The 27,213-nt window shown below is 42.3% G+C and overlaps 1 protein-coding gene across 13 annotated transcripts in view; it reads right to left on the reverse strand.

Annotated features, from left to right (window-relative positions):
* The window catches only part of TPK1 (thiamin pyrophosphokinase 1), a 214,438-nt gene that overhangs the window by 33,763 nt on the left and 153,462 nt on the right, over positions 1-27,213 (reverse strand). The window contains exon 8 of one of the 13 annotated variants that reach the window (XM_048939500.1): positions 1-26,648. The exons of the other annotated variants lie outside the window; for them this stretch is intronic. Within the exon in view, the coding sequence (XP_048795457.1) occupies positions 26,593-26,648 (56 nt within the window). The 3' untranslated portion in view covers positions 1-26,592. The remainder of the gene's footprint in view (positions 26,649-27,213) is intronic. 13 annotated transcript variants of the gene reach the window in all.

Consider the following 27,213-nt stretch of genomic DNA (forward strand, 5'->3'; position numbering starts at 1 on the left):
GGGCATGCTTCAGTCATGCTTCTGCTAAATCTGATGAGAACTGAGGAATTCTGAACTCATTACATGTTTCTGTATTTGCTTAAAAAGAGCGACCAGAAACACTCTTCCCTGTAGATTCAGGGTCTTTACTCAAGATCATTATTATAAAGATTGTTTTCTTTTTTTTAAGGTGTGTACACATAACAAGAAAAAGGTGTCAGTTAAGAAGAAAAAAATGAGAAGTGCTAGTTTAACCTATGAAACAATAACCGTCAGTATAAGATAAACCAAATATTGGCAGTGTAACTAGGAGGAGGAAAAAAGAAAACTTTGAAAAATATCTGCATACCTCTGACTATCTTTCCCAGAACAGCACACTCAATGCAAATCAAAATATACTTGCCTTCTTCTAGACCAGTTTGATGCTTTTTGGCCCTGTTCCTACATTTGGAGAGTAAGGGTTCCAGTTAGCTAGAAATGTGGTCTAATTTCAGAAATGATTAATTCCTGTCTTTAAAACCCCTAATGACCCAGGTGTAATGCCATCCTTTCAGTGACTACTCCAAATCTCCATTCCTACAAGGACTATGGCTCTGTAGCTGTTGTTTTTTTTTTACTGCAAAACTTACAACCCCTCCCCCATTGGGGTTGAAATTAGATAATCATTACAGTCCTTTTCAACCCAGGCTGTTCTATGATTCTATGATTCTATGACATGCTGGCCTGAATCTTGTTATGTTCTGTGTGCCTGAGAAGTACTAGCTGAAGGAAAAAACAATATGCTGATGGGCTCATTTTCTGCAATGAGGAAATATAATCTACTACTACAATCTACTAAAACAGACACATTACTTTTAGCAGTCTTCCCAGTAGTTAATGAGCTACCCTGAATACTACTGTATTGCAAAGGCAGAGTTTATGTTGGTGCTGTCATAGAGATTGGCTGTATGGCCATTGAAGCACTTCTGATTTACTAATGATGATTCCAAGGAAAATTAAAACAGAAAGAGGTAAAGACCTTCAAGATTACCAAGTCCAGCCGTCAATCTGAACTGATCAGTCTCATCACTAAGCCACGACCCTCAGTGCCCACATCCACACATTCCTTAGACACCTCCAGGGAGGGGATTCTTCCACTGCCCTGGGCAACCCATCCCAATACTTGACTCCTTGAAGGAAATCTCACAATCAGTGCTGAACAAAATGCAATACCATCTCAGTTTGATGTACTCCAGAGTGAAATCATGCACTGCAGAAAGCAGCACTATCTAATTATTTTTCAGTTTAGCACTGATCAGTTTTTCTGAGTATTCCTTGCTGGCCACCAAGTTTGCATTTCATTCAAGTTGCAGAATAACAAGATGTATTTAGTAATTATCTAACTATAATAACCAACTGCTAAATCTTTCAAGAGCAGACAAAGTAATGAATATGTATGTATTCCAAAACTAAAATGTACAAAGCAATACAATTTTACTAATAATGAGCTTTGCTTTACTGCAAAATGTCATGCGATTGTATCAGGTGACCTGCATCAGTTAAACACTGAAGTGTTTGATTTACTGCTTTGGGCTGTTCATGAAACAAATTCTCTACAAAGAAAAATCTGCTCTGCTTTGCTTCTGAGACGCTGGAGCTCCCACATAGTTATCACTCTAATTGTCATCCCCAGCCAGATTAGCGGCAGTGAAGACTTTAGTGTCATCTCCAGACTATTGCAGAAGCTATATATTTGAATCAACCGCTGCTAGCTCTAGCAAAGCTTCATCTGACAAGGCAGAAGACCTAAAATATTAAGTACCGTAATTCAATAAATTTTGCTTTCAAAGAGAAAACACTACCCTTTCAAGCAGTAGGATGATTTTTATTCTGAAGAATTTCCTACTACTGCCATACATTAGCTGAACCATCGATTAGCATATGCAGGAGTTTTGGCACCATCTATTCCTATCAGATTTTCCATTTATAACATGGGAAGATCACATGATTCATTCTCAGCAGGGAGCACAGAATTGCCACTGCTTGCTTCAAGGGACCCGTCACTACTCTGCCTTTTGATCCAGGACACAAGACTGACAATCATTAATATCTCTAACTTTCAGCTCATGAGCTGTTTATCTTTCCATTGCTTATATCTACAGGAGAGGGAAACAGCAATTTTGTGTACTGGAGCATGGAGGCCAGGCAAGTCCATGTGTAGATGGCACAACACTTGCAGCACAAAATAAAGAATCAGAAGAACTACTTTTGTACTAGGGATCATACATCCTCAAGATCAGCCATTGCTGCATGGGTTATTTGGGACAATCTGGTATTTCCGTTCAGGGACTTAAGTTTTCTGCCAGAGGTAGAGAGTGGAAGCAAAAAAAAAGGTATGAAGCACTAAAACAAAATTTAACGTTACCCTCCTGAAGTTAGATGGTGCTGATTACTGACTAAAGAAGTACCTCTGACAAACCAATCCCCTTATCCCACATATATTCAAGTCCTGTCTACACTTACACTTGCAAATGTGTCTCCCATCCACATAATGAATTTCCATCATTTTTTTTTCTTTTCTCTTTTTCTTTTTTCTTTTTCTATTTTTTATCTGCACTGGTCCCATATGAAAGAAGAGGAAGGAGAGAGAGAGAGAGAAGAGAGATTCATGTCCATACTACTTATCTTCTGCACAGCAGAAATCTTCACAAAGCTATACAGTTGTAAGGGATGTTTAAAGGTCATCTAGTCCAACTCCCCTGCAATGAACAGGGGCATCCACAGCAAGATCAGATTGCCCAGGGCCTGATCCAGCCTCACCTTGAAAGTCTTCAAGGGTGGGGCATCCACCATGTCCCTGGGCAACCTGTTCCAGTGCCTCACCAACTTCACTGTAAACAACTTTTCCTTATATCTAATAAAAAACTACCCTCTTTAAGCTTGAAATCATTTCCTCTTGTTCTGTCACCACAGACCCTGCTAAAGAGTCTGTCCCTTCCTTCCTGGAGCTCCCCTTTAGATATTGAAAGGCTGCTATCAGGCCACCTTGGAGCCTTCTCTTCTTCAGGCTGAACACTCTTTCAGCTTGTCCTTGTAGGAGAGGTGTTCCATCCCTTGAATCATTTTTGTGGCCTTATTCTGGGTGTGTTTCAACAGGTCTGTGTCTCCTGTACCGAGGACTCCACATCTGGATGCAGTACTCCAGGTGAGGCCTCACCAGCACAGTGCAAGACCTTGCACGTGGATTTGTTGAACCTCATGAGGTTCACCTGGGCTGACTTATCAAGCCTATCTATGTCTCTCTGGATAGCATGCCATACCTCTGGTGTGCTGACCACAGTCCACAGAATGATATCCCAAGTTGAAAATTACAACATCACATGAAACCCCAAAGGCAGCATTTATTTCAGAATGTATTTATCCCATCAGTATTGGATTTTGTTACTCGAATGTACAGATTTTTTCACTCATCAGCTTTTTCCACTGGTATCACTCTGTACATAAATGTTATGTAGTAGCATAAAAGTCACAGATGTAGAATAGCTGCAGTAAGAATTCTCCAATGTTATGCTCCTGGCAGCTGCTAGCATAGTGTATCTGCAGCAAAACAAGGAGACGTTACAACCTTTAGAAAGCTTAGTAGTTTTACCTTCCAGGATGGTGACGCAACATGCCAAGCAGGTAACCATAGAACACCTAATCTGTACTTCAAGTCCTAAAACTGATTTTCCTAAAAACTGTAACTCTAAAAAAGTAACATGGGCTAGAGATAAGCTTTGTAACATGGGCTAGAGATAAGCTTTGTTTATGACTACATTCTGCTCTCAAGCATTCCCTCTGAGCCAGCTGAGGGAATGTTTGTTCTTCAGCAAAGTTACAAACGGGTTGAATTTGAAGAGAACTACTATTTCTTTAAGAGGGTTTGAGGAAAGTGGTCAATTTTTTGCTTGCCAGGTGAGTTGCCAAGAATCTACTTCTTGTCGGTAATCACAGCTTGACAAGAGTAATTAACAAAATGTCAATTTCCTAAGGCATAACAAATAGAACTTTCATGTACCTCTACTTCCACAGAGTAAAACTTAGGTTACCTTGTAGCTGCAAAACCTTCCACACAAAGTGAATTTAATCCTTAGGGGAAGTTGTTAAAAGTCCTGCACAAAGAAAGCATGTTTTCAAGCAAAGGAGCAGAAGTTCTCTGAAATCCTTTCAGTCAAAGCCCATTAAAATACTGAGGCAGACTCTTGACTGCCAACTGAGTTAGACAACTCTGCAAGCAATCCAAAGCTTTATTTTACAGCAGCCCTAGACTGCACTCGCAGAAAGAGGCTAGAGATGCTAAACAGAGATACGGCAGGCTAGATTGTTCCAAAAGAGAAACACCATACATATTGTCATGGTGTAGGCAGCCAACTGGGCCAAGGAATGCTTTCTGAGGAAGAGTGAATAGCTGTAGTTCTCTGCCCAAAAAAGAATGACTTAAACTGAAATGATGAATCCCTAATCTGGACAGAGGGAAAAAAAGTCTGGGAGAGGAGTCCAAAGTAGGAAAGAACCTGATATCTTGCTAGGACAAAGAGTCTTAGAATGATAGAATGGCTTAGGTTGCAGGGGACCTTAAAGATAATCTAGTTAGCTTTGAGAAGAGAAAGCTCCAGGGAGACCTCATTGCAGTTTTTTTATACAGTCTGATAGTGACAAGACAGGGGGGAGTGGCTTTAAATGAAAGGAGGAGAGATTTAGGTTAGTTGTTAGGAAGAAATGTTTTACTCAGAGGATGATGAGGCACTGGAACACGTTGCGCACAGAGGTGGTGAATGCCCAATCTGTGGAGGCATTGAAAGCCAGGTTGGATGGAATCCTGGTCAGCCCAATCTAGAGGTTGGCAACCCTGAGGGGTCAAAAGAGCAAAAAGCAGCCAATGCTGTCAGTCTAGAGGGACATGGAGATAGGAGTCCTAGACAATGGTCAATAATGAGAAATTATGAAAGGACTTAAAAGACAGACAATATAGTGCACTATTTTCCTCTCCCTTCCTCAAAAGGCAGCTAGCTCTACCTTAGAGGTACTTGAGATGCAGACTGTATTTCTCTGTTTACTGTATTGTACCTCAACAATTTTGTTGGATTTTTTTTTCCCGACTCCATTTATATTTCTGGTCCCTTCAGCATCCTGTGGCACTCAGTTCCAGAGTTGAGCCCTGTGCAACATGGAGCAGTCTGGTCAGGGACTGCATAGTGTGCTTGTTTGAGGGAGCAGTCTTCAACAAAACAGGCCATAGTTCTAAAAGTCATAGAATCATAGAATCACAAAGTTGGAAATGAACTATAAGACCATCTAGTCCAATCGTCTCCTCGTCACCACTGCCACCGCTAGCACTAAACCACGTCACGTAGCACGTTGTCCAGACACCTCTCGAACACTGCCAGGGACGGCGACTCCACCACCTCCCTGGGCAGCCATTGCAGTGCCTGACCAATCTCTGAAAGAAAAAGTTCTTCCTTATGTCTAATCTAAACCTCCTCTGATACAACTTGCGGCCATTACCCCGTGTCCTGCTCGTTGCTTGGGAGAAGAGGCCAAATCCCTCTTCACTACAACCTCCCTTCAGGAAGTTGCAGAGTGCAGTGAGGTCTCCCCTGAGTCTCCTTTTCTCCAAACTGAACAATGCCAGCTCCCTCATCTGCTCCTCATAAGACCTGTGCTCCAGACCCCTCACCAGTTTTGTTGCCCTTCTCTGCACACGCTCCAGGACCTCAACATCTTTCCTGCAGTGAGGAGCCTAAAACTGAACACAGTACTCAAGGTGCGGCCTCACCAGTGCTGAGTACAGGGGATGATCACCTCCCTGCTCCTGCTGGCCACACCATTTCTAATGCAGGCCAGGATGCCATTGGCCCTCTTGGCCACCTGGGCACACTGTCGGCTCATGTTCAGCCGAGCATCAACCAACAGCCCCAGGTCCTTCTCTTCTTCACACTCATCCAGCCACTCATCCCCAAGCCTGTAACGCTGCCTGGGGTTGTTGTGCCCAAAGTGCAGGACCCGACACTTGGCCTTGTTGAACCTCATCCCATTCACCTCAGCCCAGCGGTCCAACCTATCTAAATCCCTCTGAAGGGCCTCCCTACCCTCAGGCAGATCAACACCACCTCCCAGCTTGTTGTCATCTGCAAACTTACTGAGGGTGCACTCATCTAGGTCATCAATAAAGATATTAAACAAGATGGGCTGCAGTACTGACCCCTGGGGGACACCACTTGAAATGGGTCGCCAGCCGGACTTCTCTCCATTCACCACGACCCGCTGGGCACAGCCCTCAGCCAGTTCCTTACCCAAAGAAGGGTAGGCCTGACCAGGCCACGGGCAGCCAGTTTCCCCAGAGGAAGCCTGTGAGAGACCATGTCAAAGGCTCTGCTGAAGTCTAGGTAGACTGCATCAACAGCCCTTCCCTCATCTACCAGACTGGTCACCCAGTCATAGAAGGAGATGAGGTTGGTCAAACACGACCTGCCTTTCACAAACCCGTGCTGGCTGGGCCTGATCCCCTGGACATCGCACACATGCCGTGCAATCTCATCCAAGATGATTTACTCCATAACTTTCCCTGGTACCGAGGTCAGGCTAACAGGCCTATAGTTCCCTGGATCCTCCTTATGGCCCTTCTTGAAGATGGGAGTCACATCAACAAGCCTCCAATCCTCTGGAACCTCACCAGTTAACCAGGAGCGCTAATAGATGGCCAAGAGGGGCTAAGCAATCACCCCCGCCAGCTCCCTCAGCACCTGAGGGTGCAGCCCATCCGGTCCCATGGACTTGTGACAGTCCAGATGGAGGAGGAGCTCTCTGACTGTCTCCACCGGAATTGCTGGGGGCATATTCTGAGCAGCGTTCCAGACTTCCAGATCAGGGCATAAAAAGCCCAGAGGATAACTGGCCTGGCTATTAAAGGCAGATGTAAAGAAGTCATTGAGGACCTCAGCCTTCTCCTTGTCCTCAGTGACCACATTCCCTGCTGCATCAAGTATAAGATGAGAATTATCTTTGGTTCTTCTTTTGCTGTTGATATAGTTATAAAAGGATTTTTTATTGTCTTTTATTGCAGAGGCCAACCTGAGTTCAAGTTGGGCTTTTGCCTTCCTAACTAACTTCCTCCCTGCATACCTTAGCTACTTCTTTGTAATCTCCCCAAGTAGGTGAAAGGAAAGCAAAACCCCAGGTCCTAGGGCCTCTCTCAGGGAACCTGAACGGCTATCCAAGCCATTAGAAAACTGATGTCTTCGCCCCCCCCAAGTGAGCGGGGTGGGGGGCGGTGAAGGGTGGATGTATTAGAAAGCTCACAACAAAGGAGAAACACTTATTGCCTGGGCCAGCCTGTGTTTGGCTCAGCTAACCTGAGGCTGGTTTCCCTAACCTTAATGGGATACATTAACAAATATCCTTGGAAGGCCAAGGACACACCCAAAAAGGAATATAAAATTAACACTTGCTGGATTGTTCCCTCATTTGTTAACCATATTAACTAAGTCCCCCCAAAAAAGGGCAAGTCGGTGTCTTGTTTTATTTTTTCAGAATACTCCTATGGACCTTGACTGAACACAGAAAGGACTCTAATGTTTTGTAACAGAAATATTGAAAATTTGATCATGTTAGAATACTGAATATACCTCTTGATTACATTTTGTATTTTGGTTGCAAAAGTACTATGTTTTGTGTTGTTGTGGGTAGTAATGTTGTATCTCTGTTTGTTATATTTATTTGTTATTGGTTATTGCCAAATGTATGGTTGCCTCTTTTCACTTTCTACTTTTTATTCATTATGTAACATTCGTGTCACTACTCCCGAAGTATCACCGAGTGGTGTCCTGTGCGACCTACTGTAGGGAACCTGCTTTGGCAGGGGGGTTGGACTCGATGATCTCTGGAGGTCCCTTCCAACCCCTACAATTCTGTGATTCTGTGATTCTGTGTCTGTGGCAAATTGATATTGTGTGCTGTTGCAACTCTTATGTCTGCTAATTGTATGGTTCCGTGTTTTATAAAATGTATTGTATCCTCTATGTACTTTGTAACTTCCTCTGTGGATGGGGAAGTCAAGCAGATCAGGGCAACATTTGTAAGCAACCCCAATGAATCTCTTGTAATGACTGTATGAAACTTCTGATTCCCTACCCCCTGCTCCCCCCCCCCTTCTTTACCCCTATGCTTGCTATCTTTTTCTCTCACCAGCATGGATCATCTGTGTCCCATTTTAAAACAACCTTTGAGTCACGGGGTGGTGTAAGATATTACTCTGTAAGATATTATTCTGTCAACGTCTGTGTCTCAAAGTTTGCTGGGAACACCGATGGACTTGTTCAAGTCCAGACAAGTCCCGAGCAAGGACCGTGAAAACCTTTGTCTTAAGGAGACAGATGGACAAGTCCAGGCAAGCCCTAGGCAAAGGTTGTGAAATCCTTTGTCTGGGGGAACGCAGATGGACAAGGCCAGGGGCGACCAGAGCGACATGAACTGCAGCTAAATAGCTGTGAAGTGCTCCTTTGTGTGGACCTATCTCAGGATGATGGGCCATCTTAGAGGGTACTCAATGACTCTTGCTGGAGGCCCATCCTTGTCAGGTAGGCAGGAGAACAAGGAGGATAAAAGAGGAACTGAAAACCATGAGGATAGGTTTTTCTGACAACAGACTCCTCATGAAGAATGGTGGTTTTCTGACAACAGACTCCTCATGAAGAAGAACAGGTTTCTGATAATACAGATTCCTCATGAAGAATGGAGGTTTCTGACAACAGATTCCTCACAAAGAACAGGGTTTTCTGACAACAGACTCCTCAGGAAGAACAGGTTTTCTGACAACAGATTCCTCAAGAAGAACAGAGGTTTTCTGACAAGAGACTCCTCCTGAAGAAGGAGAGGGATTCCGGAAGATCGAGGTGACTCCTGCATGCTGTCAAACTCTCCTGAGCCTGCTGCCTGACCGCTGTTGCTGCTTCAAGAATTGGCTCCTCGACTTCCTTGTCTACCTGCCTGCTGCCCAAGGCTGGCCACGCTGCTGCTCCCCGTCTTCTGCTGCGTCTGCCCGGGATCTTCAAACACCGTGCAACGGGACCGCTGCTGGATCCTGCTGGTGACCATCCCCGCTTTATGTAACTCCTGCTTCTTTTCCACCTTTTCTATCGCCCTCCTTCCCTTCCCCGTCTCCCTGATTAGGTTTTAGTAATAAACTGGATGCAACAACATATGAACCGTTGTTTCTTAATCTCACACCGGGTATACAGATATTAAAGAACCTCATCTCCCTCCTCTAAATTGGAGTGAGACATGTCCCTGACCCAAACCCCAGGAAGGCAGCACACTTCCCGACGGTCTGGGTCAGGTCTGCATATGGGGCCTTCCATTTCTCTGAGAAGGGAGTCACCCACCACGACCACCCTTCTTTCTTTCCTGTCAGAGGCAGGCTCATGGTGTGGGGGTGACTGCCTCGCCCTAGGCAGATCCTCCATCACCTCTCCAGTCACCTCCCCTTCAACTTCCAGCATCTGGAACCTGTTACTTAGAGGGAGTTGTGGAAGCAGGATAGGCAGGCAGGGGTGTCTTTTGTGACACTGAGTCAGGACTCTTTTCCAACCTACCTCATCAGTGAGGTCTGTCTGACTGTGACAGGGTAGGGGGTCCACCACCTGTCTGGGCTTTTTTTCCTGGAGACCCTCCCTCTGTAAGCCAGTGAGTCACTCCACCAGTCGATCTCCTGCTCACACTCCCTGATGGTCCTAATTTTCTTGACCTCATCCTTGAGCTCCACCAGGCTGAGCAGCTCGTCCACCTGCTCATACCTCACACAGGTGAAGTCCCTGCCACTCTCCGTGGGCAGAAGTAGGCTCAGGCACTCCCTACAGCCAGAGGCCTGAACAGCAACATTTCTCAGTAAGCTTTCTGTCTGGGTTGCCAAGGTCTTCTTAGAATAAGCCCACTGTCTAGTGGAGACCATGTTTCAGCCTGTGGTCTCAGAGACTGCCAAGGAAAGCAAGGAGGGACCAGAGCTTACAATTCTCACCACTGGACCCACCTCCCACATGCACATATGTGCATCCTATGGGAAGCATGGGCTGTGCTTGCTCACTGAACCTCCCCTTTCTCAATGAACAGAAACAATGATTTCTCACCTGATGTGTCTCGTGTTGGGAAGCTCCCTCTCAGGAGCTATTTAAGGCTTATTATCAGGTGCGAAGGTGAGGGTGGGTGTTTAAACCGTGCAGATCCACTCCTGGTGACTCAGGAGCCCACCCACAAGCTGCCAGCTCCCAGAACAACCGCAGTGCTGATGCTAGCCTCAAAAAAGCCTTAAAAAAGCCTTAAAAAAGCCTTTAAAAAGCTTTAAAAAGAGCTTTTTGATTGGCCTTTTTTTACTCCAGATCCCTTGCCAGTACAGACTTATCTGCTCAAAAGCTAGTCTCCGCAGCAAAAAAGTCCCTCTAGCAATCCCTAGCAAAGTAAGTCATTGTCCTATAAATGAAGTTATCTTACAGGTTACCTGGCTATAAACACTGTGCTCTCACACTGATAACTAAAGGTTAAAGGACTGTGAAAGCAGAGAACATATACAATGCTTGAGTTTATTTTAAAAACAACCAACAAGTGACCAAATGTTCTGAGCAAAAGATTGGATCTTTATGTAATCTTACTAGATACACTTCGGAAATAGTTAACTATGTACAACTATACTAAGCACACACATACACACACACAAAAAACAATAAAAAGAAACAAATGCAAAAAACAAGCAAAAAATTCTTTTAACCTAATTTAGTACTGTAAAGATAAAAACAACCCAAATACCAGAATACTACGATTCCTACCCTTTCATTAGGTTTGCTTGTGGTCTCAGATAAGACAAATGCTCTGTGACTCAGTTTCCTCAATGAAAAAAATGGGAATGCAGCATTTTCTCACTACAAGTGTGTATTCCAGATTAGGCAGTGCACTTATTTTTCATAAAGTACCCATTTAAGCTCCTGATGGCAGGTGCTATACAAGCACAGTGAATGATTTCCTTATGTTTCTCCACTTCCCTCTGAGGGAGCAAACACCTTCCTGTTATGAGCAAATGCAGCCAGGAGCTATATACCTCAGTGACTGTGGCTGACTGATGTGGAATTGGTTATGCAAGTAGGCAGCAAGGAACACTAAACTGGTGTTACAAATAAACGAATAAACAAATCTTAGGCAAAATGTACAGGTGAAAACCTAGTACACAATAAAAACTGTATGGTCCTGAAATTGGTGTTCTGTTTCTAAAGATCCCAATTTCTTTTCCCAGTTTAATTTTCAAACAATTTCAGTACTAATGTATAACTGCGGAATGCACATGGAGAAAACACTGAACTGGTTATCTTCCCCAGATTTAGAAACCACTTGTTCTGAAGTTCTGTTTGGCAAAGCAAACTGTGGCACTCACAGACCAACTAAGCACTGGAACATAAAAAACATTTTCTCCAGTGCAGGAGAAGAATGCCCTTAGTTGAGCTGTTGGCATATCACCTCCTGTGGATCCCCTGTCAATCACACTAGTGTCTGCATTGCTGGTGCCAAGATAGCATCTCACTGGGGTACTCCACAAAGGTTAATGCAGACAGCAGACAGGCAGCACTTGGTGTGTAAGGAAACGGAGCAACCATTTCACTTGCATATGAAAGGTCAACAAAACAGAACATCATTTTCTTCTTTCACACAGGCCCAATGAAAGGCATATGGCAAAAAGCCATGAGTTCATTGTTAGCTCTACAATGTAATTGGAAAAGGAACAACTGGATTCTGGCACTGGCAGGTGAAGTGATGGAAAAGAAACAGAGCAGGGAGCAAGGTTGCTAGTGATCAGGGAGTTGTCTTTGGTAATATCCTACTCATTTTTTCCTCAGTGAATAGAACAGAACAATCTATGGAGAATGAGGAGTTACCCTGTAATTTAATTACCCAGGTTACTTTTTGCATTGTACACAATGTGCTGATATTAAGCTCAAGCTACTGCAATAAAAATCCCTTTAATTTAAGCTCACTACCAAATGCTGCCGCTGTGATTAATAGTTAGCAAATGGGAGGTGATAAATCAAATAGAATTACGGTGTTATTTAGATTTCACACACCTCTTATCCCACTCAGTTTTTCTAGCGAAATACTTGTTTGTCATCTTGTTCCCAACCACACAAATATACTCGCTCTGCCCTGAATGTTTCTTATAATGTGGCTCCATCACAGTTAGCCCAGTGACTGTCAAACACTGCACCATTAATGTCTCACAGACTTCGGTGATCTAGGGGCAGAAGCTGCACAGCTGACACTGAAAGTTGAGAAGAGGCAGGAACCACTGAAGGGTGATGTAAGGATGAAGAGAAACAATATGGATGGATGGTTCTTCCCCCAGAGCTGTCACCCAGCAGTACTCAGCCCCTTCATGTGCACTTTCCAGCCCTTGTCAATGTATGTGGGTTCCAGAATGCAGCCAGAAGAAGCTTGCTGACAGCCTGCTGATATACAGTAAAATCCACTGCTGTGACAGCTTTGTGCTTATTCCAGACCACAGTGTTGGGCCCTTCCTTGTTGAGGAAGTGGTATGCAATGGCAAACACATAAAGCCTTCATCAGTCACTGGTCAGTTACAATTACCAATTGCAACCATTTGTCTAATCACAGCCTGCAGTAACTGCTGTACTTAAACATCTCAAAACCACTTTAAAGATGGAAATGTTTAGGGTAACTACTACATAACTACCTTTACATTTTGTAGCACTGTACTAACTCATATTTCTGTCCCTTTTTAGGTTCAGTGTACATTAAATAATTACTTCCATACACCCCACTCATCTATGTGCTGATGGTGACAATGCAGTTGGGAAACAGCAGAGCAATCTCAGAAACCTTGCTTAATGTGCAGCCGTCTGGACACTCAGCCTCGTAGTTCATCTCTGTTGAGACTTTAAATACGTTGCACCTCATATCTGACTATAAAAGAAAAACAGAAACTCTCCTCTTCCTCCTCCTTCTCCTCCGCTTGCAAGATTATCTGCCATAAAATTATGCTGCATCTGTCCTGGACTCAGAATTTGTTCTGAGTTCCCACTTCCCTTTTTCAGCCCAAAGATGTCAAACACAGTATCCTGAGCTTAAAAGTCAGAGGACTTCCAATGTTCAGAAGCTAGACCAAAGAGGACAGAAAACAGTTTGACCTTCAGTACCTACTTAATTTGCTGAATTAATGGAAGTATGGATCCCTGAGGGTGGAAGGAGGCGTATTTGTGTGTTTCACTGTCATGATTTCATGGTTTTTCATCGGTATCCCACATCATAATATCATGAAGTGCATTAGAAGTTAGAGAGTTAATGCTGCAGTTCTGTGGACTGTTGATATATGCCATGAGTTCTGGCATATCTGAAGAATGAACTACAACTCCCAGAAGACTTTGTTTTTCTGTTTGTTTTCCATTTTGAGGGAAAGCTAAAATGGACTAGGAGTCACAAGATTTGCTCTTTTTTGCTTTCTGGCCACTTTGACTACAGAACTAGAGTGACCTGCAGAACCTCCTTCAGACTCACAGAGAGTCTGAATGAAGGTAGTTTATTAGTTTTTAAGGTGCCACATCAGTGCAGGGGGCTAGCACTGCCCCAGCTGCACAACCAGTGGCTCATAAGCAGACATATTTATACCACACAATAGGCACACTCATGATTCTGCAAAGTAAGAAATGCTAACTCACTCTAGACAGTGGGTTGTCCTATGCTAACTAATTCTGCGAATGTCTTCTTGCTTTTCACTCCTTCCTGGACCTTTGCAGTGTGTAGTTAGGCCCTTTTGAATATGGCTTCCTTTGTGGTGGTTGGTTTGGTTTCTTATCTGAAATCATTAGACTGGAATTCCAGGAATTTCCTACTTTGCAGTGTGCCATCATAAGCGAAAGCCCAGTCCCTTTTCTAGCAGGCTTCTCCCAGTTCCCACCTATTCCTAGTAAGCCACTCCTCAATCTCCGCCTCTGAAGTGAGTGCTCCTTTCCTCATCTATTTCTGTGAAATTCAAGTGGAAGTGCGGGGGGGTCCCCCTTGTACATGTACAACACCCCTGTACAAGGACCATCCTAGGGTCTCTGCCTCCAATCAGAGTAAGGGCTTTGGTTTCAGAAACTCTCACTTTCTTTTCTTTATTTATTAGCTTTAATTCAAATCCTATTGTATTATATTGCATTATCTCACATTCCACTACTATATTTAGTAAACTAAGCTTTCTTCCTTTGCTTGTTGCCACCATTTTCCTTCATCCAGGACCAGTTATCTACCTTTTCCCTTTTCCCCTCTGCTCTTCTCTCCCCAGGCCATGGATTAATGGGTCCATTTGACCCCTTGTCACACAAACCAGATCAAACTGTGACATTCATTTTTTCTTACAAAACATTAATATCCACTTTGCTGCACCAAAATGGGTGTTCATCTAAAGATCTAGGGGACAAAATCCAACTCTCTCCACAGTTCTAACACCAGTTATTTTCCTGTTGCAGTTAATCATCTTTTTTCCAGTAGCACAGGACTACAGGCAGGATGAGGAGCACTGTTTAGGCACAGAGTAACAGCTAGTCTCTATATCACTGATATGAGACAAACAGCAAGAGAAGAGGCACATCTGACTAGTAGGAGCTAACGATGTGTTCCATCCCTAGTTCCAGCCTGCTGTGCTGCCCACTCAGACAGCGAGTAGTCCTCTGAGCCATAGTAACTAGTAACAGTTTTGTTTTATTTTTAAAGGCTATCTTCATCATAAGTAACTGCTGAAGGGTTTCTTGTAAAGCGAATCACAGGATGTACACCACAAAACTGGCAGAGAAAGCCAGGGAGTGCTGGTGCAAAACTAAGACTGACGAGCACCATGGGAATTGTTACCCTGGCAAGTTGGAAAATGGCATAAAATGGAGAACAAATCACAATAGTTAGTAAAGTTCTTCTGAGGACAGACACTCAGCTGGGACACAAGTAATTCTGGTAGCAGTAAAAGGAATACAAGCCAATCTCAAGAGCCACTGACAGCTATGTTTTCCCAAGGAATGCAAAATGAATTGCCAGCAGGAACGCTCCCAAAATTCCAAGCAAGGCTTTAACACTTCGGTTCTGTTGTAGAACAATGCTAATGCTCAAGCAGGCATAAGTGTAACAAAAGACAGCCAGAAGAAGCACGTGGTACGGTGCTTACCTTCAGCCTGCCCTCCTAGTGCACAGTGCAGGCAAACAGCACAACCTCTACATGCACACACAGCACACACAGTTGTCTCTCAGAGCCCGCCAGTGTTGATTTACATTTGACAAAAATTCATTTGCAGGCTGCTGGAATGTTACAATGTAAACACACTAACACTTTGCAATTAACAAAAAACGAGTGATATTTAATTTTTCTACTACAAACAGCTAAGACTTGTGTTGATATTAATGTTTCACTCCAGACCTTGAATTGATGAAAATTTTCCTACTCTCCACCAAATTCCTTGCATTGGCCAGTCTGGACTGCATTTTAATCTGGATTGAAAATCTGTGCATAGCAGACAAAGCCAAAGAACAGTGGTAACTGTTAGCACAGGGAAAAAACAAACAAACAAACAAACAAAAACAACAACAACAAAAAAAAAAAACCAACAAACACCCAAATTCATATCCACTGAATTTGGATTGTGTGGCTGATTCACTCAGTTCTGGGTGTCTTGCTCTCATGCAACTCTGCAGACATCGTACCATATTCTAATGCTTTTAGAAATTCCATGGAAAACCTTATGACTGCTTAAAAGAGCCTGGTGTGTATCCAGAACCCTTTTCTTCCAGAACTGTCATATCAGTGATTTGTCGCAGGGTTCCGACAGTGATTTAGGCTGATTTGCTTAGCAATACAGACTAGAACATTAGTTTAAAACCAATGCATTGGTTTAGCAAAAGGAATCCATAAGTGATAGTTCTAAAACTTTCCATTTCAGCTTTAGTGGGTGAACAGTCTTGTTTTTCCTCAATGATTTTGCATTGGTGACATGATAGAATACTTTCTATCTTCTGCCTCAATGATTTTGCTTCATGAGAATTACTGGAGTCACAACAGAATACTTTTATCTTTTGCCTCAAAATGTGCAAGGACATTTTCGTCAGGTTCCACATACATTGTTTTTAAAAAGTGATTCACTATGGCCTAACAAGCAATGGAAATGTTCCAAACTGGGGAAAAGTGAATGATAGTAAGTCAAAGGCTTTAGTGATGAAGCTGATGGTGAAAAAAGGGGAAGAAGTAGGTGGGCACTCAACCACCCTGAATAACACTGAGCCTGCCAGAACGGACATTAATACACATCTATGAGACCTTGAAAAAGAGCGAATATGTATGCCAAAGAAATGCACATATACGTCTTAACTGTATAAATGTAGAACCAGAACTCTGTCAAGTTGCCTGCTGTGCATCATGAGGAATAAAGGAATGCTACTAACACCACACTGGATTTAGGGTTTTCTTCCTGGATTTCAGATGACAGTAGGAAACCACATCTCCTGAACTGCAGTAAAGAAGTCACATGCAAGAAATATTTGCAAGTCATTTGTTTTTTCATGTCTTCATATTCTGCCCAGACACTCAACAGCAAAATCAGGATGAATTTTGTAAATCACTGTAGTGATAAGTAGTACATAAAAATGTGCAGAGCTAGAGAAGGGAGTTTTGCAGTGTTAGATTCAAATGGGAACCAGCACCAATACCTAGACATGGATACTGGGATTTAAGTTTCTGGCACATTATTTTACGTACAGAAAAGCCATTTCAAGTATATATGAAGGTTATATCTCCTGCCACAGAGCTTGACTTTAGTATACATATGTACTTCTGCAAGTGTTTAGCTTTACACACTGGATAATCCCCTTGTATTTAACAAAATGAGCCACAAGTATGAAAATACCAGGGAGGCTCAATCATTGGATAAATTTGAGGCTTAAACTCTCCTAGTTCAGTGAAGTAAGAAACAGAGGCACTTCCAGATTACCATACATAGTTAGAGTCAGTTTGTAATTTTTCCATTAATTCCACAAGCTTGGTATCAAGCTCTAATGCTTTTATAAAATATTAATTCTTCAACGTACACTGGAGTACATTACGAAAAAGTGAGTTTGTGAGGGTTTTACAGTTATTTCAGACATTTGAAATACTTCTGTCTATCAGAGCTGTTCATAAGAGAAAGTTCACCTGATACTCATCTTGTTCATAGGCCTCTGCAATGGCTTAGGTTGGATGGGATCTTAAAGACCATCTCACCCCCTGATGTGGGCAGGGACACCCCCCACTAGAGTAGATTGGCCAGGGCCCCATCTAATCTGGCCTTGAAGAACTCCAGGGATGGGGCATCCACAGCTTCTCTGGGCAGCTTGCTTCAGTGCCTCATCATCCTATATGTAAAAAATTTCCTTCTAATATCCAAATTAAATCTCCCCTCTTTTAGTTTAAAACTGCTTCCTTTTGACTTGTTACTACATGTGGTGACAAAGAGACACCTGAAGTCCCCTTCAGGTACTGGAAGGCTGCAAAGAGGTCTTCCTGGAGACTTTTCCAGGATGAACAAGCCCAACTCCCTCAGCCTTTCTTTGTAGAAGAGGTGCTCCAGCCATTGGATCATCCCCATAGCCTCCTCCAGACCCATTCCACCAGCTCCAAGTTTATTTAATGCTGTGAACCTCACAGCAAAACATAGTACTCAAGGTGTTGAAGGCTAAAACATCTTAAACTGTATAATGAATGGGTTCCATGGCAGACACGCTTAACTAGCTTATTTGAGTTTTAGTGAACAGTGTTAAAAATTAAAGCTACTCTGTTTAATGCATTAAAAATAATTTAATATAAAGAAAATATGCTTTTTGGTGGGGGGGGAGGAGGGAAGGAAGGCAAGGGAAGGAAGGGGTTGGCTAAATTTACAGAAATGAAAACTAGGATTTGATATGTAAAACAAATGCAAAACTGACCACGCTTCAGCTTCAACTGACTAGACTCAACTATCCACAATAGCAAATTATTGTAAATATTATTAAATAATGTTAGGAAATATAAAACATATTAAAAACCAGAATGCTAAATTTCAAGTCACCATCACCCAATTTCAAAATACAGTAAGAAAATACCTTGAAGAATACTGAGTCATTCATGTCACAATTTTAAAGTCTACATTAAGTTCTTAGATTCTTAATCCAGATTCATCATATCAAAGCTTTCTATAATTGTGCTTTTTAAGCTATATCAGTGCTCTATAGAATGGAAAAACTTCTGACATCTCTATAATCGTTTCTCCTCTCTCTCTCTTTTTTTTTTCTTTTTTTAACAAGCAAAACAAACCATATGATTCTCTCCAACTCCTTTGCTTTAAATCAAGAAGCAAGAAGTACAATTGCTCAAGCAGCTGACTAGAAAATAGTCTTAAAAATGGCATAATTAAGTGGCATGGCAATCAGCAGTGATGCAGTGGTACTGCTGTTGTGTGTGTAAATTATAGAGCAATGCTTTGCGTTTGGGAAACCTAAATGTACAATTCTGAGGTTTCTTATTTGAAATTAGATAATAAATACTCTGTCTCACGCTTACCAGCAGAAGAATCTATTCATCACAGAATATATTTGTATAACACAGAAAGGAAAAAAATCCTAATTGGATCAGACTTTATGGAGAAGCTGTTAAGAAGGAATCTCCAACACTGAAACCTTAGAAAAGAGGAATTCTAATTAGGTTTTCAAGAATGGCTTAGGTATATGGATACTGCTACAGAAAAATCTATATGGACTATAGGATCTCTTGATTTCAATTCCATGCCCAATTACGTGGATTTACTATTTTTTTATGACATGCACCACCACCTACTTAAAATATATTAAAAATATTCAGACTTATTAAAAATGTTTCATTGGTTTTATCAGTATTTTATTAAATAGAGGAGAAAGCTTCAAAATGTAAAAATCACAGCAAGCACAACTACTGCATATAGATTAATACTTCTGCTGATCCATGGAGACATGCTACACGCATTCACCTGTTAGTATCCCATAGACACACTTGCACCTGGATATAATAGACAAAGAGGATGACTGAAGAAATGCCAAGGTTGTGAAGACATGGACCAGAGAGTTATGGGACGTTAGAATTTAAATTTCTCTGTGAAATTTTAATTCAGGTTCTTTAGCATTCACCCTTTAATTATATGATCAAATTAACCAAGCAGACCAGACTTCTTAAGCAAAAAGTATCTTCTGAACTGGCAGACTTTGGGCCCTGTCTATTTACAAGGCCTTATTTACTGTATGGATTTAAGCCGCAGAGAATGTGTGTACATTGCTTCCTCATGGGGCTCACTAAAACAGAACCCGTAATCCCACTGCATGTGCTCAGCTGCTCCAGAGCAATGGCACAATTGATCACAGTTGTCAACATCAATTGAGTCTTAGAGATAAAACCACAGGGTTCACTTCTGAGCATCCTTCTCTGCTCTGCTGGACCAGGGTAGAGCCCTCAGGAACCTAAGCAGACTGAGAAAAAAACACCTGAGGTGTATGTCCACAAACCACCTGTTGGGAGGCAAACTCCAAACAACTCTTGAATGGGAGGACCTGATATCACAAAGTAATAGGAAGCTTTCCTTCTTGTTTTTAAATCCAATGGCTAACGCCATCTCTTGCGACTGGATCAAAGCCTGCAGTAGATCCTGAGGACACTTGAGCTGAGCAGGCTACTGACAGTAGCTGTAGGTTGTTAGCCCCAAGTAGCAATAGGAAATGAGGGGCCACTAACAGCAGAGAAATAACATCACCAACAAAATTGAGGCATCAGTTCAGAGCTTCAAAAGGGAATATGCCATCCATCTATTTAATCACCTCTGGCTTTATTTTCTCAGTCTCTTTATTCTCCCCACTATTTGACCTTGTATTTCCTTTCTTCTCTCCAATACTCATCTTTGATCCCAAATGTGATCTCCTTGCATTCCATTTTTCCTTCTGTTTCACTTTCTCTTCCCCTTCCTGCTGTTCCCTGATTCCCCCACATGCATACTCTGCCCCAAAGAAGTCACAGTTACTTCTAAAGCAAGATATGCATTTATCTATTAGACATTTTTACTTTCCAACCCACCTGGAAAGAATAGATTTGCTTAGTGTTCTGTAATTGATATGTGCATTTAAGAGTAGTAGTTTCAGAACACAGTCATCACATTAGCTGTCACTTGTTGATTAACTACACATCAGGATGCCATAAATAACTTACAGCCAAAACATAACTTTTCGTAAGTATACAACAACAGTCAGTAATGACATCTACCAGAAACCCGTCCTCTCCAGAGCTTTATACAAGAGGAGGGAAAAATCCACTTCTTCCTCTTCTCCACTAATGCCCTGTCAATAACAGGGAGAGAAAAAGGGGTGCATGGGCCCTTCAGAAGCAACATAGAAAGCATTTAGAAAAGGAGCAGTGAATGAAGAATTGAGACATACCAGAGGGAATCACTGCTTGTGATTAAGGTATAAGAATAGACCAGTGCTGAAGATGTCCCTCACTGCAGTGTTTCTAGAAAGAAGAGATCAATCACATATTGGAGTATCTACTAAGATTCAAACAGAACAAAAAGAATGAAAAGGAGAGATTACTGCTGACACTTACAACCCCCTCAGAATCTAAACAGTGAGTTGTCTGAGCCCTTTTTTGTTTTTGGCTCAATGCTTGATTTCTGAGGCATTTCTTGCAATAAGACTCTGACTTGTCTAGGAGATGAGAGATGGGTGTTGCTGTGTGGCAAACAACATCACTTTGTGGACAATTTTACATTTGAAAGCATTTCTTTGGAGCTGTTTGCCTCTGGAAGAGAGTGCTCAGGAATGTTTACTGGCAGAAGATCTGGCCTGTGACCAAATAACTCCAGCTTGGTATGGGAGAATTGGAGAATGACATCATTGTGTCCTGTGAAAAACAGGATGCAGGTGGGCACCTCCCTGCTCCCTCTAATCTCCTGGCAAGGCCTGGAAAATGGGAACAAAGGAGTTTTTGCTGAGGTCCCAAAACCAGAAGCTGCCACTCCAAAGGAACTGACTCAACCACTCTGGACCTATAAATAAGTTGGTACTACCACTGGAAAGTCGTCATCGTCAACCAAACAGCAAACTCCCAACGACCCATCACTACTGCAGATCAACATCTGATCTATGAGCAGTGCTGAAATTGGTGGCAGAGACTCTCTCTTGCTTTCTCCAAAGACTACTTGCTTTTATTTCCTATATTTTCCACTGCCTGTCTTCCCTTCCCCATCTTCCTAAACTACTAGCATTTGTAATAAACTGGTCGGGCTAACATATGACCCGCTGTATCTTAATCTTGCTGTTGGGTATACATATATTAAAAGAACATTCTTTCCCTCCTATGAATTAGAGTGAGACGTGTTTGTTAACTGTGACATCACATACAATTTTTAAAGTTATTTTAAAACTTTAGGAGACTCCAGCCAGACATGACTGATTTCTCCTCATCCTGATTCTAGCTCTTTTGTGATCCTGTTGAGAACACTGGAAATTGGCAAAAAATAGCCACACACCTCAGAGAGCTACCTTTTGTTTGGAAATCTCCTAGCAGCGTGACATTCACATTGATTATGGATCTGGGCATTTAAATATGAAAACAATTAAAGCATATTTGCAAGGGATATGACAAATGAATATCTGCATTCTGGCTAGTGTTTCATTGACTTTCACTCAAATGCAAAACGATGTTTCAGCATTGCCTTTACAATTGTTCAAAAGATATGATTTTCCAATATCCACACGTTGACTGATGAGAATTCCTCTCGGACTAAACACCTTCAGTATGAATTCAAAGGTCTCTTTCTTGGACAAATTCTGCTTCGAAACCCACTGAGAAAATTTCAGAGCCAGCACTGAAATCCATAGACTTTATATTTACATCAGTCTAAATGGTAGCTCCCTGAAGACCTCTCTCTTCTCCAGAATGGTGCTTAGTGTTTACAACTCCTACCCTTCAGTAGCAGCAGGTTGTTTCTGATTTTCAAGTGATTTTAGAATTCTCACCAATCTTTTGCAATCAAAGAGTTGAGAATGATCTATATCAAAACTGGGCTTAAGCAAAATACCGATTTCTTAATATCTCCAGATCATATTTTCATTAACAGAAGGAACCGAAGTTATTATTGAGGGGATGTAAGGGAAAAAAAATAGTATTTTGCTCTGTTGATCATCTCTCAGCTCAGCTGTTACACTACTATTAATAAAGAAATCAGTTTGCATAGCTGGAACGTGTCATAGCAACACAGCTAAACAAGTGCCACCAGTTCACTTCAGGATGTTCTTACCTACCTGTAAGGAACCTACCCCTCTGGACCTACCTGACAGGAAAAATCTCAAACCCTCACCTCAAGCTCCTTCATGTAGTCTGGCTGAGTTTTCCAGCTGCTGTCCAGAAAATCATGCACCTCCAGCTTTAGGAGCCAAGCACCACTGAACTCCATGTTCATCTCTCCTTTAATGTACACAAAGTGGTATCATCACAGGCAGTGCTAAGTAGTGCCTATGCTGACTCACACTGATCCATTGGGAAGCCAGGCTGCCCCCTCCAGAACATCTGCTTTGCTGTAGAAGCATTTAAACGGGCTTCACCATGTAATAAATAATAAATGACCTGGGAGGCAGGCAGCCTACTGCAGGCAAACAGCTTGAAAAAGATCAAAAATGCCCAAAGCTCTGGGAGCAGTAGCAGCATTTCTGTCACTGGATTATCCAGGGTCCTAGCACTGCAGTGATTAGGGAAAAATGACTCACTGAAGCTCTGCAGATAGATCCCATCTAGTGACTTGCAGAATCAAACTCTATTACCATGAAGCTGTTATAAAGAAGGCATGCTTATTCAGTGCTGTGCATACATGCTGAGTGCGGGGGACGGGGAGGAGATAGCCTCTCCTAACCAGCACGTTGCAAGGTTCTGTATTTATAAAATGAATACACACATATTTGTAATATTTCTAAGAAAAGTAGTGGTTATTACAACTACTTCAAGAGATTCATGACAGTATTCCACGCCCTTTCTACACTCCAAACTCCACCCCTAACTATTGCTTCTATGCACATGCGGTGCCTGCTGGTGGTCGTCCTGGTGGTTGTGGGGATGAAGGCTATATGTCTTACTCACAATGTGCTTCTGACCCCAGTGTAGTTTGGAGAAGTATTCCAGATTCAATTATGGTTCAGTTACTAGGATGCGGCTCCTTGGACCAATCAGCAGGCTCCTTGGGTTACGGTTGAGGTACCCCACATCTTTCCCATTATTTCTGTTCAACTACTTTTACAATATAAAAAATTACCCCTTTATTCACTAGTAGACTGGGAAGTTTGGTACCAGTGAAGAATAAAAGAAGAGAGAGAGGAAGAGGAAAGCAGAGAGGAAGAGTGGGAAATTCAGCTGTGAAACTTTTTCACTCTGTCACCGAAAATGTACGTACTTCCACAAGTGTAGTAAAGTGTGCCATATAAACTGTTATCAAACAGGTTGGAGTGATTACAGAAATAGTTTCACTGGTACGTAGATACTTGTCCTCTGTCTTAATTTATGGCATTTTCCAGAATGCTCCCTTACTCTGGCTTTCCTTCTTTGTTTTTTTCTTTCCAAGGAGTTACTAACTTTTTTCATGTTCTCCTACCACACTGTGAATGGTTTAACGGGCTGGTTCAGCCCGGTTCCATGACTAGCAGGGCAGATGGATTTCGCAGATCCATTCCACCAGAAAAGGGAAGCTGGGAACTCCAGAATAATTAAAAACAGCAGAAACAATCTGAAGCTGAGACACTAAATATAGTATCGGAATGCATGATAACACACTATAATACAATATAATTGGATTTAAAGCTAATAAATCAAATACAATGAGAGAAAGATTGTCTGAAAGCCTTACAGTAAACGCTGAAGCGATGCGTGCAGTCGGGACAAGCAGCAGGGAGGAGAGGCTGATGAAGAAGGAAGGTCTGATGACCTACCGAGGCCTTGTAACTGTTCCCCCTGAGCTGAAATGTTAACAACACAGCAAACAGACTTCTGGGGTATGTAGCTCTTCTTCTCTTCTGGGACAGGTGCCCAGAACTGGAGCATTAACACCTTAACTCCCAGTGCACTACATGATATTATGATGTGGAATACTGATAACCAAAAATCATAAAGCCATGACACAGACAAAATCCCATGGCTTTTGTAATCTGTTAGTCCCATTTGCAACTCCCAACGTCAACAAAAACCCACTGAAGTGAAAAAAACAGCAAAGAATTTACTTTAACAATGTAAACAGTGTCAGAAAGATTTGGGATCTTGTTTTTCCACCTGTGAAGTCTGCAGTCAGCAGATGTACAGGCAGAGGAAGGTCTTGCTCCTGTTGCTATTGTTATTGCTTTTTGAAGCGAAAAGACAGTAGCAGTCTTGTGATGGCAATATTTTTACATCAATTTCACTTTCTGCCTAACAAAATCAATTTGCATGAAAATTATCTGGAAAGCACACACATACTGCATACAAACACACACATATATATACACATCTATATCTTTCCAGTATAGGTATGATGCACAGCATAACAAATGCCTTAGTCATGAAGCATAAATTATCAGGCAAAATCATATTCTGCAGTAATTTCCTAGAAAAGGAACCATTTCTTAGAAAAGTTTACCATTGCCCTCATATGTCTTCTGTGATGAATACTGCAGCTGATTTCTACCCTCATTCAAATTCTGTGAAAGCACCTCTGTGGACCTAATGACAAATGGTGGGTAATTCTGGCATGACTGGATTTTTCTTTATTTATTAGATATGGGAGCTTTCGTCAGCAAGCAGCCAGGTGAGTCAAATCAGACAAAGCATTATCTGATTCCTGTGCTGTAAGTCAGATTTTAATAGAGAAAAGATGTATGTCCTTATGGGAGTGGAAAGAATATGTTTATAATTTGTTCTGAAAATGTACTGCACAATAGCAAGTGTGGATAAAAAAAAACTTTCTCATCTCTATAAGATGAGAGCTAAAATAAATGAATGTTTTGCTTGTATTAACTAAGACAAACATGCAAAATGCATGCTGCATCCTCACAGACACACAAAAAAATACTTAATTCCACTGTATTAAAAGTACAATAAAGAAATCAAGTGCATTTGTTTCTCAGCTGACAGAACAAATAATTTTCATGTTTATCTAATGCAGCCAATGAGAGTTTTGGTATCCTACTTGCAACTTGCAATACAGCTTCTGTCTTAGGTATTTATCCTTGTCTTTCTCTATTCAGAGACTATGAAATCTCATGAATGCACCTGTAGTTTAGATATTGTTTGACTACACTACAGGATTTGCATATTTTAATCAGCACAGCAATCTAGATACACTCAGATCTGTGTTAAACATTAAAAAGCTTGATTGAAAGTCTGATTACCTTTGTTTTTATGTGATGATAATGTAGAGAAATAAATAATAGAATCATTAAGGCTGGGAAAAGCCAGTAAGATCATCTATTCCAACCATCACCTCATCAACACCATGACTACTGAAGCATGTCACTCAGTGCCACATCTACCCTTTTCCTGAAAACCTCCAGGGATGGTGGTGACTCAACCACCTCCCTTGACAGCCTGATCTAATAACTAATCACACTTTCAGAGAAGAAATTTTTCCTAATATGTAACCTGAACCACCCCTGGTGCAACTTGAAGCTATTACCTCTAGCTCTATTGCTAGTTACCTGGGAAAAGAGGCCAGCCCCAACCACACTAACAACCTCTTTTCAAGTAATTGTAGAGAGCAACAAAGTCTCTCCTGAGCTCTCTCTTCTCTGGACTTAACACCCCAGTTCTCTCAGCTGCTCCTCATAAGATCTGTGCTCCAGACTCTTCACCTGCTTCACTGCCCTTCTCTGGACACACTTCAGGGCCTCAGTGTCCTTCTCGCAGTGAGGGGCCCAAAACTGAACACAGTCCTTGACGCGAAGCCTCACCAGTGGCTAATACAGAGGTACAATCACCTCCCTAATCCTGCTGACTACACTGTATCTGATACAAGCCAGGATTCCATTGGTCTTTTTGGCCACCTGAGCACACTGCACGTTCAGCAAGCTGTCAACTAACAACCCCAGAACTTTTTCCTCTGTCCAGTTTGCCAGCCACTCTGTCCAAAGCCTCCAGTGATGCATGGAGTTATTTGACCAAAGTGCAGCACCCACCACTTGATCCTGTTAAAGCTCACAGAGTTGGCCTCAGCCCATCAATCCAGCCTATCCAGATCCTTCCCAAGGATCCTTCCAATCTGGCTACTCTCAAGGCAGATCAACACTTCTCTCGGCTTGGTGTTCTCTCCAGACTTACTGAGGGTTCGTTCAATCCCCTAATCAAGATCATCATTAAAGATATTTACCTTTCCCGATTCCTGAGGAACATCGCTAGCGACTGGTCACCGTCTGGATTTAACTCCATTCACCACCGCTCTCTGTCCCTGTCCATCCAGACAGTTGTTTACCAAGTGAAAAGTACACCTGTCCAAGCCATGGACTGCCATCTTCCACAGAGAATACTTTGGGACACAGTCAAAGGCTTTACTACAGTCTAGGTAGATTACATTCACAGCCTTCCTGCCATCCACAACACGTGTCACCTGGTAATAAAAAGGAGATCAGGTTGGTCAAGCAGGACCTGCCTTTCATGAACTCATGCTGGTGAGGCCTGATCCTCTGGTTGTTCTGTATATGTCACATGATCGTACTCAAGGCTATCTACTGCATAACCTTTCCCAGTACTGAGGTCAGGCTGACAGGCTTATAATTCCCCAGATCCTCCTTCCAACCCTTCTTGTAGATGAGCATCACATTAGCAAGTCACTAGTTATCTGGGACCTCCCTGGCTTGCCAAGACTGTTGATAAATTATGGAAAGTGGCTTAGCAATCACTTCCATCAATTCCCTCAGGACTCTCAAGTGGATCTCATCTGGCTCCATGGCCCCGTGAAAGTCCAAGTGGAACATCAGGTCGCTAAATGTTTCCTCTTGAATTGAGGGGGGGGGGGGGGGGGGGGGGGGGGTTATTCTGCTCCCTATTCCTGTCTGAATACGCTGAATACAGCTAGTCTGACTATTATGGAAGGCATTGAGAACCTCCGCCTTTTTTTCATTCTCACTGGTAATGTTCCTCACTGCATCCAATCAAGGATGGAGATTCTTCTT

This window comes from Lagopus muta, chromosome 3 (genome assembly GCF_023343835.1).
Source record: "Lagopus muta isolate bLagMut1 chromosome 3, bLagMut1 primary, whole genome shotgun sequence".
Classification (NCBI taxonomy): Eukaryota; Metazoa; Chordata; class Aves; order Galliformes; family Phasianidae; genus Lagopus; species Lagopus muta.